Source organism: Vigna radiata, chromosome 7, assembly GCF_000741045.1.
Source record: "Vigna radiata var. radiata cultivar VC1973A chromosome 7, Vradiata_ver6, whole genome shotgun sequence".
Lineage (NCBI taxonomy): Eukaryota > Viridiplantae > Streptophyta > Magnoliopsida > Fabales > Fabaceae > Vigna > Vigna radiata.
In genome coordinates this window covers 13101925-13114580 of record NC_028357.1, presented here as the reverse complement: position 1 = coordinate 13114580, position 12656 = coordinate 13101925, and the positions used below count along the sequence as shown (strand labels likewise).

Here is a 12656-nt window from a genome sequence, read left to right as displayed (position 1 = left end):
ACATTTTTTAATGTGTTTATATATACTTGCAGTGTGATTTTCATTTACTTGTTGAATTTGAATGCATCGTGCACTTTCATTTATTTACTTATGATCATCTGAATTTGGTTTGTTTAATTAGATTTATAAATACTTGATTTCTTTTTTACTAATTGCATTGTTATTCTTTTTGTAAATTGCAGTTGTGAACTTTTCTTACATATACGGGGTGTTTAAAGTTGAGGTAGGATGAATATTGTTTTATAGTTTGTTATTGCAAATAATGTTAGCTTGTATATATTGCTAATACTACATTAACTAATCTTGATAGATTAATAAAATATGGACCGAAAATGGATGTTTGCTAGTCGATTATGAAAAGAATACGAGGATGGAGTGAAAGGGTTTCGTAGATTTGCAGTTGAGCATGCAAAATATCCTAGTAGAATCATTTGTCCTTGCTTGCAGTGTTGTCATTTAAAGGTAGTGAATGCAAATGAGTTAGAAGAGCATTTAATATGCAATGGAATTGATAAAAGTTATTCATGTTGGACCAAACATGGTGAAAATAGAGAAAATCATATAAATAATGATTTTCATCATAATACAAGTTATACACCGAAAGAGACTGACACAACATATGAGTTAGATGAAGTTGAGGAGATTGTAAACGTAATCGAAGAGAATATGCGAGATTGTCCTCAGATGTTTGATAGGTTGACAACAAATGCAAAGACGCCATTGTATAATGGTTGTAGTAGTTTCACAAGACTATCAGCAGTCCTGAAATTATTCAATTTGAAAGCACGAAATGGATGGTTTGATACTAGCTTTACTGAATTACTATCACTTATAAACGATATGCTACCAAAAGATAATGTGCTTCCTAGTCGAATGTATGACACTAGAAAAATGTTAAGCTCTATTGGGATGAGCTACGAGAAGATTCATGCTTGTCCAAATGATTGCATTCTTTTTCGAAATGAATATGCCCCATTGGATAAATGTCCTAAATGTATGACATCGCGCTATAAGAAAAATTTAGTGTCGAGCAAAGTGGTATGGTACTTTCCTATAATACCAAGATTTAGGTGCATCTATCGTAATGAACAAGATGCAAAAAAATTAAGATGGCATGCGGATGAACGAATACGTGATGGAAAGCTTCGACACCCTGCAGATTCTCCTCAATGGGCAAAAGTTGACCATGATTACCCTAATTTTGGGAAAGAACCACGAAACCTACGTCTTGCTTTGTCTACTGATGGAATAAATCCACATGGTATGCAAAACAACTCGCATAGCACGTGGCCTGTGGTTATGATTATATATAACCTACCTCCATGGCTATGCATGAAAAGGAAGTTCATGATGTTATCCATGTTAATTCCAGGTCCAAAGCAACCAGGGAATGACATAGACATATACTTGGCACCTCTTATTGAAGACTTGAAGGATATGTGGAACGAAAGTGTAGAGGTGTATGATGGGTATACGGAAGAAACTTTCCTGCTAAGGGCAATGTTATTTGGCACAATTAATGATTTTCTGGCATACGGTAATCTATCTGGATATAGTATCAAAGGGAAGTGTGCATGCCCTATATGTGAAGATAATACAGATTGGATGCGATTGGAACATGGAAAGAAAAATGTATTTCTTGGGCATCGTAGATTCTTACCTTCAAAGCACCGTTATCGAGGATGGAGAAAAGCATTTAATGGGACGACAGAAGAACGTAGAGCTCCAGAATTGTTGTATGGTGATAAAGTTTTTGAAAAAGTAAAGGATATAAACAACAAATTTGGTAAGCCTTTTGCAAGAGATCTAGTCACAAGTGGGTGGAAGAAAAAGTCTATTTTTTTTTATTTGCCATATTGGAAGTCCTTGTACATTAGACATTTCCTTGATGTGATGCATATCAAAAAAAATGTATTTGATAGTGTCATAGGTACGTTGTTGAACGTTCCTGGAAAGTCTAAGGATGGCATCAAAGCAAGGTTGGACTTAGTTCAAATGGGAATTCGAACAGAATTGGCACCAATAAAGAAGGGTAAACGCCAATATCTACCTCCAGCAGCTCATACTCTATCTAGAAAGGAAAAAAAATTATGTTTTGTAAGTTTTTGCAAGGAGTTAAAGTTCCAGAAGGGTATTCATCAAACATTAGGAACTTAGTATCTATGAAAGATCTAAAGCTAATAGGGTTAAAGTCTCATGACTGTCATGTTATGATGGAGCATTTGTTACCGATAGGCATACGTTCCATTTTGCCTAGAAAGGTAAGGTGGACCATAACTAAACTATGCTATTTCTTTAAAGCCATATGTAGCAAAGTGATTGACACTGGAAAATTGCAAGCACTAGCAAGAGAAATTATTGTAACTTTGTGTGAGCTTGAAATGTATTTTCCACCTTCTTTCTTTGACATAATGGTTCATGTTACCATTAACTTAGTTAAGGAGACACAATATTGTGGACCAACTTATATGAGATGGATGTATCCGATGGAGCGGCATATGAAGATATTAAAGGGCTATGTGAAAAATAGAAGTCGACCAGAAGGATGTATAGTAGAACGATAAATACTTGAAGAAACTATTGAATTTTGTATTGTTACCTCTCTAATGTTGAATCAATAGGACTTCCAAATTCTCGACACTTAGCGAGAACCACACGAGAAGGGATTTCTGGAAATACCATAGTGACCATAAGCAGGAAAGATTGGGAGCAAGCTCAATTGTATATCCTACACAATGACGACGAAGTTGAGCCATATGTTCAGATACACAAAGACATGATTACAAAATTAAATCCAACTAGGATTGACCAATGGATATGCAGAGAACACAATGCAACTTTTATACAATGGCTAAAAAGTCACATTTTTGCAGAGTTAAATGTGAAATCCTCTTCAAATTCTGACAGATTGAGATGGATAGTCAATGGTCCAAATTTTCAAGTATTCTCTTACACTGGTTATATGATCAATGGGTGCACGTTTTACATTAAAGACCGAGATAATCAAAGTACTATGCAAAATAATGGTGTAACTTTGGTGGCTGAATCTATGCACATCTCAGGTGCTAAAGATAGAAGTCCTATATATGCAAATATGTCNTATTTTGGGGTAATTGAACATATATGGGAGTTGGATTACANCANATTTCGGGTACCCATATTTGGTTGCAAGTGGGTTGATAACAATAATGGAGTTCGACAAGATGAAACAGGATTTATGCAAGTGAATTTTAATAAAGTGGGGTACAAAGATGAGCCATTTATTTTAGCATCACAAGCTCAACAAATTTTTTAAGTCACTGATCCGGTTGATGTCAATCGGTCAATTGTGTTGTTGACCAATAAAATAAACGATCCTTCCAATGATGATATAGAAGATGAATATACAAATATTGAAGATGATCCTTTGTATCAAATATCATATGATGATGATCCAATAACAGATGATATCTTGTATAGGAGAGATGATCATGANGAAGGAATTTGGATAAATCCATCATTTTATGTCCATAAGAAACCTAAGTCTTTAAACTTCATNTCAAAGAAGAAAAGGTTGGATTTATAAATNNTTATTCTTATGTTTATCCCTTTTTACTGATGTTATCCCTTTTTTTTATCTGAATCACTTTTAATACAGGTAAATGACAACTCCTACTGAAGATGATATTCCTTCTCCCAACGAAGCTAAAGGGAAGAAAGGTATAGTGATGATGAAGAAGATCATTCAAGCTAGAAGTGAGGGGGTAAAAATTAGAGGTAATGGACATTGTATATTTTTTGGTANATTAGATATGTTACTTTCCTAATTATTGTTCAATATGTACTTATTCATAATATTAGGTTTCATGGAATGCAAAAGGTCAACCCATTGAACCGGGTGGCACAAACTTTATTAGTTATCTTGGATCCTATGTTCGAGCAAATGTGCCTATAACTTATGATGATTGGAAAGATTCAAGTTTGGATGCCTATAAAGAGATCATTTGGAAGAATATACAGGTAATGTTTACTTCTTATTTTAAATGTATGTGTTATGATTTCCAAACTGTTTTTTTCTAAGTATTTTTTTGGACAGCTAATTTCAATATAGATGCATGTTGCAAGACGTTTGTATTAAGGAAGGCAGGGTTGTTGCTTAGGAGTTTTAGGACTTCCTTGGCCCATAAATATCTAAAGGATGNCAATGGAGATTATTTAGAGAATCCTCCTAATCAACCTCTTGCCGAGTATGCATCCATTATTACTGAGGATATTTGGAGACAGTTTATTGCAAAACGTATGGATAAAACTTTCAAGGTAATGTATATTATCTATATATAATATATTTATCCTTTAATTCTTGAGCATATGATTTGTTTACTATCTTTCTTTTTAGGAAAAAAGCATACAAAAGGAAAGAGCATCAAACTCCAAGTATCCTTATAGGGGCTCTCGTAAGGGGTATGCCCGCATAGAACAAGATATGGTAAGTCAATTTATCATTTCATATTGTGCAAGTGTTTCAAGACTTTTACAAAGTAATTCACTAAGGTAGAAAACAAACTAAGTCACTAGTGGCTGTTATGATGTTCTTGCTTGTAATCTCCAACTCTCTTCAGTGTAGTCTCATCAGCTCGCCTTTTGGAAATATGTTTTATGAGACGTTCACTACTATAGCCGTCATTTATTAGTTGTATTGTGGTGTTAACAACTGTATAGTATCTTGTTTGATTAAAAATCTTGACATACTAGCAATATGTGCCTTTCTTTATGTTTAGTCTCGGATTAGGTGATGGTCATTAACTTTTAGGGTCTTTCTAATTATGACTTGTAAGCTGTGTACTAATGTTTGTTCTTTTAGTCCTACCAGCATCATGTTTTTTGTTTTTCTATTTTGGTCACTTGGAAACAAAAACAATAATGGTGTTTTCTGTGCTTAAATTACAATTTTACATATATTTTTTTACTTGTGACCTGTGTTACTATATTTTGTTTTTGTGATCTTTCTCTGACCTTACTGACTGTTATTTCCCTGCTGTTTTGCCATGGTTCAGGCTAAAATTTTGATTGGAAAAAAAAATTAACAAGACTTATCATGATAGACATATACAAGGTTTGCAATATAACCTATGTACGATCCCTATAACATGGCCTCACTTTTGGTTCTAACATTAGTGTGTGTTTTTTTAAGCAATTAAACTATTTTATATTTCTAAAGCTAGGTTTAGATCACAATCATATGACTCCCAGTTTAATATTCTATTTATCCAGGGATAAAGTGATTTTAAGTTTTATGAAGAAACTCAATCCTTTTTTTTAAAAAAATCATTATTAAGTTTATTTGATTATATCAATTTCGTTATCCTTGTGTGTCTATAAAATCATTTTTAAAGTATTTTATTATATTATACGTATTTATGCTAAATATAAAAAAAAGAAATATTACAAGAATGTCCCTCTCTAAAGTAAGTTGTCTTTTCTCTTTCCATATCTCAATAAATAATAAATGACCATAACTTTTGTTGATAAATAAGATTTTGGACACTAATTACTTCACATTTTTATCTNTGTATCATGATTATAATATTAATAATGAAATTTTCTAAAACTAAAGATACGTTAGCATCTTTTAGGATACAGTACTTCTTAGAAATTTAGATTGATTTTATCAAGNAATCTCATAGGGTTTTTTTCTTTATGGACTAACCTACAACTTTCTCTATGGAAAAGTAAGCATGGNCGCCGTAAATACTTTCTCCATTTTTGTGATCTTTCTCTGACCTTANTGACTTCTGACCTGTGCTACTATATTTCATTTTTCTTTTCTAATCAAAAGAGTAGATGAAAATGGATGTTTCAATTTTTAAACAATGTGGATTCTGGTTACGTGTATTGAAATTACTTCCTGGCTGATAGCTTATGTGGCCATCTGAATGTAATATCATGTCATGCTGGATTTACTCTGTTTCTATTGATGTGTGTAGTAGAAATGGACAAATTCGTGATATATGTATATGTTCTATTTGGAGAAAANAGAACTTTGAGTGTGTTAAAATGGGATGTAGATGGTTAAACTTGGTGGACTGTGATACGTAATATATGGTGTACTTGAGTGGATGGTTTGGTTCTTTTAAGCCGTAACAGAGTTTTCTTAAGAACTNAAANATTGTCATGAATGTTGTTATGTGATACATTGACTGAAGAATGCTTGACGTATGCTTTAANTGGTTTGAATTCAAAGCTCCTTGAAACTGTGATAGTTTAGGTTCTATATTAATATAAGGGTCTTTTATGTACGTGTCACAGAAAAGTCAGAATTTGAGCGTCTAGTTAATTAAAGTGTACTGTTTGGCTAATTGAACTAAACNAAAATTGAATGAAGAACTGCATGTTACAAACTGTTGTGGGTAGAATGGAATAAGGAGTTATATAATGATCTGATATGGGGTGAGCTTTGCATGAGATGTAGGTATGTAGGANAGGATATTGAAATCTGAATGAACTTAGTATTTGACCTTAAATCCTAAAATGGTATAATACAATTGTTAATGNCTGTCTCGGAAATTGTTTTGACCTTGGTATGGAAATCTGATTTTTTTTTTTCTGAAAACATATTGCTTTGAAGTGTTATAATGTATGCGTATATACTTGATAAGATTGTATATTGAGTCTATGCAGTCATTATGGTGAAATGCTAGTAATTCTATATGTCTTTTAATTAGCTGTGATAATTCTAGTGAAATAAAGGATTTAGCTGAATAACAGATATGCTATAGTTACCATTTCATGTGAGTATAAGTTGTTCTGTATAACCATGAGGCAGAAAAATTGGCGATGATGTGTGGTTTTGATAGAGAACTCTACACTAGAGAACCTTGAAGTTTGACTTATAATTGCACCCAAAATCTGTTTGTTTTGAACCCAATATCTTTCATTAAAACACTGCTGCTTTGCACTAGGCTTTTATGCTATTTTCTGCAAGGTGTCTCACTGGTCACAGGTTGTCTGAGCTTATGTCTCACACTTGGAATAGTATTTTATCCTCGTATGTTATACTAGACTTACATTTGGCATAGGTAATTTGAGATGTGTCCATTGTGTTGCATTTTAATTATCTATCCTATCATTTTTGTCTAGTAAAACTATTTTTTGATCTTTTCCACAATAATTAGATAAAGGAATTGGGATCAAATGTTAATAACATATCCCGTTAAGAATTATGGAAGCATGTGAACAAAAATGGGGCAATTGAAAATGAAGAAACTCAGCAAGTTTGGGACAAATGTGTAAGTAATATGTTTTCGTATATATTTGTGTGTGTTAAATGAGAACAAATGTGATATATTTGGTTCTTGTTTAGGTTCAATTGTCACAAACTAATTTAGAAGAGATGAGTAATGATCACTCTGACATTTTCAGTCAAGCTTTATGTATCCCAGAGTATCCCAGTCGTGTTAGGGGAATAGGATTTGGAGTCGGTCATAGAGATTATTTCCCATCCAAAAAGCTTCATACGCACCATGAACATGATAAATTAATTGCTCAAGTGAAAGAGATGTCAGAAAGAATTGCAAGAATGGAAAAAGAGATGATTTCGCATCAAAAATCTGACACACATTGTCATCAATTAGTTTTCCCGAGGTAACTAACTTATCTACATTACTTTCATTATTACTTTAATTTGTTGACTTTAAACTTTCACAGGTCTTCGTATTTAGTGACATCGAAGATTATCTTATAACTATGTTTTATAATGTAGGGGGTCTCAAGTTGTAAATTGTTTACATTATCACCATCAATTTGCTTGGTTGCCCATGGAAAATTGCATAATTTTAAGAGTGATACACTACAAGGTAGACCTTTACCTGAGGGTCATGTCAAAGTTAGTATAGATATTGTTTTAGAGCCAAATGTATCATTGCCTATACCAATTGATGATGATGACATGATGACAATAGGACAAACAATAGGTACATTTGTGGCATGGCCAATGAATTTCATACAGATTACTGAAGAGGTATGCTTATACAATTGTATTAATTCATATTTATGAACATATTTTATCTATTACCTAACTTGTTTAATTGTTGATGTTTTAGGATTCTACTCAACCAGAAAAGAAAAAGGTGAATAATCTAAATGAATGTGTCGCACCTAAAAAGAAATATCAAGCAAAAATGACCATTCAGCATACTCCTCATAAATTGTTTCATCCTAGTCTTTCTCAATGGTTCAATTACCTCTCTTCATACATGGAACTAAAGCCCTTAGAGTCACTTCGTCCAATACAAATGGACAAAAACATATTTGGAATAGATAATCATGAAGAAATTGTTAGTGCAGAAATTATTAGAGAAGTTATTAACTATGAATGGCTAGGTGCAACTACAATTTCTATATATATCAGGACAACATAGAACTTTTTATCATTAACTTCATTATTAGATTGACACCTTATGATATTGCTAATACATTCTTATCTTTTTCTTTTACAAGGTACCTGTATCAAAATTTTGTTAGGCCAAATGATAAGGCATTCTTTTTTTTATCACCCCAAATCACAACACATGAGTTTCCAATGAAAGACAAAATGCAAAAAATAGTTACTCTTTTTCTTGATAATGGGGTGATTGATAAGTTTGTTCTTGCACCTATTAATACCGAGTAATACCTTTTACTTTACAATTGTATAAACAATGTATTATTATCAAAGTTAGATGTACAAATTCTAATCTTGTTGATTCTTTTCAAATTGTAGCCAACATTGGGTCTTGCTGGGAATCAATATTAAACTGGAGATAATTCATTATCTTGACCCAGTGGGGGTAGACATTAATACGAGGCAAGATTTGAAGAATTTGTTTGACATGTAAGAATATTTGTGTTGTCTACTTTTATTTGACACATATGTATACTTTTAGTTGTATTGTTTTTACTTATACATGCTTTAATTTTATTTATTTACTAGGGTTATACAAACCTATCGAGCTCAAATAGGAAACACGGTGTCAAAGTCTAAGTCAACCAATATCAAGTGGACAACAATTAAGGTACATTACTCTAGTATGTTTTGTGTAGTATAGTCTTCATTGTCATAATTAAATTGCTTAATGACTTTATGTGACCTTTAGTTCACGGTATGGTTGCTTGTACTGTACTGGTTAGGTGAATAACATGTATTCTTGAATAGTTGAAGACTTATTTCTTTGTTGCATGGTATTGGTTAGTTAAATAACTTGTATTATTATGAAACTGGTTGGAGGAGTATATAGTTGTTATGAAAGCATGACTTATTATTAAGAGTTTGAACTTGTATATGGTATATAATTATTTGTTATCATGCATTGAATCTGTTTGGAGTATACTACAGTTTTGGTTCTTTTTTATGTTCAAATTATAAAAATGTCTTTTTTATTTTGGAATTCTAGTGCCCAAGACAACCCAACAACAATGATTGTGGATATTATGTGTGTCAATATATGAAGGAAATTATTACATACTGTGAAGGAGGAACAATTCCAACTAATGTAAGTTATCTTTATTCTTGTAATTAATTTGTAGTAAAATTTAATTAACTAATTCTACATCATTTTCTTTCTTGCAGTATTTTTCTAGTTGCAGATGCCAACATTATCATGAAAGTCAGATAATTGAAGTTAGGGAAAATTGGTGTTTGCATGTAGTTAGTACATGCATATANGTTATGTTAGGGTGATGTAAAGTACTNATAGGATATATATGTTATGGTTGTATATATTATCTTATAAAGCAATGTCATGTCATGACATGTAGACGACTTAAAGATTAAATTTTGAAATATTATTGGACCAATAATTTTTATTCATATTAATGAACATTCTTTTTGAGACATTTGTCATATTTTTGTCAATATTTTATATTTCTCTTGTATATAATATAACTAATATATAGTGTGGGTTTGTATATAATAGAATCTATATATTATATTTTATTCTAAAATAATTTTTTTTTTTTAAATTGAACCAATAGATAGCGCTTTTTTAAAAAAGCGCTATCTATTTGTTGTTGACAATAGATAACGCTTCTTTAAAAAAGCGCTATCTATTAGTGACTGACAATAGATAGCGCTTCTTTAAAAAAGCGCTATCTATTAATAGATAACACTTCTTTAGAAAAGCGCTATCTATTAATAGATAGCGCACGCATAGATAGCGCTTAAAAAGCACTATCTATGATAAAAAAAAAGCGCTATCTATGAACTTTTTTGTAGTAGTGTATCTCCCCTGCTCCTCAAGGACTTACAAGTAAAAACTTTGATGTATCACACACCGAGCATTATACTCAACAACAAGCTAGAAACCTACAGGCGAAACATCCTTCCCATCTATACTGCTTAACATAGGCGAAAAGGTGCAACACTCAAACCTATCCTTTTCCTCAGCCTTCAAAACCTCAAGTGATAAGCAAAAAACCCCAACTTTACAAGGTACATTGAATAAACAACAACATTCCACCACAACATCAAAACCAACATCCAACATTACAACCATGTTCCAACACAACGTGGCAATCATCACAATAACTCGATCAGACACACTCATAGCCCAACAAACATGTAACCAACTCGATTAAAAAGCCCCAAGCCAACCTCTAAAGCAACCAAATTGAGTTCCAAAACATCTAAATAAAGGTCTCAAAACAACCTGGCCAAATAATCCAACCTGACTAATTAACTACCTAGCACAGCCACTCAACGTAGCCTGGCCTAAAATCCAATTTAAGGATGATAACGGGTTGGGTTGGGCACAGATAATGCCTACCCAGTACCCGACCCGCAACAAAAAAAATCCATTTATTATCTGTGTGGATACCCAATTAAAAAAATGCTTGCAGGTATTTTAAAACTCGTGAGTACCTGTGGATCCTCGCGAATATTTTAAAAAATATATTTTATAAATTTTTAAAATAAAATTTATATTAAATTTAATATATATATATATATATATATATATAATATTTAGTAAATTAAATATAAATTAAAATTTAATTCTAATTAATTTTAACCTTATGAAATAAAAATTAATTTTAATTTTAACTAAATTTAACTTAATAAAATATCAATTAAATTTTTATTTTTATTTGTTACGGGTGGTAGATATCGATAGATATGGTTAGTATAATACCTGCACCCAATATAACATCCCAAAATATAGTTAGAAACCATATTATAGTACTAGTAACAAAAATAATAAGATAGAACAATTATAGACTAGGTAAATAAAGTATTAACTTTACAGTCATCCAAAATAACCATAAAATTTAAAAGTTTATATACAAAGAGCTAAAAACACTACACACTAAGCTAATCTAAAATCCAACTACGTTGTAGCATCCTTGCCATTCACAGCCTACTCCAGAGACACCTCATCTCCCTCTGCTCACACCCATAGGATGATCATTGCAAAGGAAAAACACCACACATACAAAAACACAATCACAAATAAAAGGGTAAGCTAGATATAAAAGAATTCATACAATTACATAGCATATAGCATACACATGATTAATCAAGCAAGATAAACTAGTTCAAACATCCTAACATGTTATGACTTAGACTTGACTGTCCGGACTTAGAATGATTGTCGAGCTATGGCGGGTTGTGTACTTGTGGTGGCCTCTACTGCTTTGCAAAGCCATTGCCAACGGGTTTCACCCTACTACACTCACAAGGTTAGTCTGTTCCATGCCTTGAGGCATACTAGAAGCCCCCAAGACTAAGACCTCCTGCTACTCCTCACAACATGGATCAATCCTCTCTACATGAGAATGAAGGACCATTGAAGTTTCAAGATAACCCTAGAGACTGAGCTCCTACATTCATTCTAAAAAAACTTGAATCTCACTAATAGATTCCATATTGAAACTAACCACATTACTTTGAAAACATCCTTTATTACCATTTTAATCACAACTCAAATACTTGATATTGATATAACTTAGCACACACTCATACATCATCTAAAATAATTCACAACATCATTCAAACCAAACAAGAAAATCAAGAAAAGAGTAACGAGAACTTGAACCATTCGTTCAGCGCCTACCTTTACTAAGCAAATCTAGATGTTTCTCGCACAACGACCCATCTCGCTGTGCGAATAAACTCCCAGTGGTACCAGACCTCAACCTCTCGCATAGCGCCCTAATTCGCTATACGAAAGTCCAGACAGTGGTCTAGACTTCACAAACACTCGCAGAGCGCACCCCTTCGCTATTCGAATAAATCTGGTAATGCTTCCAGACCTACACTAGTGGCTCAGCGCCCCATTTTGTTGTGTGAATCCTCAGACAGAGAGCCAACCCCTTCAATCATTCCCTCAGCACACCTTCTCGTTGTGCGAATCAAAAAACAGAGAGCCAGTCCCCATGACCATTCGTTGAGCGACCCTATTCACTCAGTGAGTCTAGATAATTCTACAGCACGAATTCTGCAGAATTATGCAATTCAAACCACATTTACCAGTTCTAACTATTTCCCCAACTCCTAAATTGTATTATAAAACTAATTAGACTTGGACAAGTGTTTATAAACCTTATTACCAACATTCTAAAGTGTTTCCTAACCTTATTCCAATCCAAAATCTACAAAACCTCAACTTATGAACCAAATTTGTAATCTACCACTTTTGACACAGTCT

At 32.7% G+C, this 12656-nt stretch overlaps 1 protein-coding gene and 1 long non-coding RNA gene across 2 annotated transcripts; both read left to right on the top strand.

The window, feature by feature from the left end:
• Positions 1-666: 666 nt before the first annotated feature.
• LOC106766082 lies at positions 667-2157 on the top strand. Its single transcript, XM_014650841.1, has one exon. It carries the CDS (start codon positions 667-669, stop codon positions 2155-2157), a length of 1491 nt encoding a protein of 496 aa, XP_014506327.1.
• Positions 2158-3042: 885 nt separating this feature from the next.
• On the top strand, positions 3043-3742 carry LOC106768094. Its single transcript, XR_001376221.2, has 2 exons — positions 3043-3552; positions 3638-3742. It is a non-coding gene; the product is annotated as an uncharacterized LOC106768094 (long non-coding RNA).
• The last annotated feature ends 8914 nt before the right edge of the window (positions 3743-12656 follow it).

What these genes read in the sequence shown, in the direction of transcription:
- LOC106766082 (XM_014650841.1), top strand. Translation starts at nt 667, where the DNA reads ATGCGAGATTGTCCTCAGATGTTTGATAGGTTGACAACAAATGCAAAG.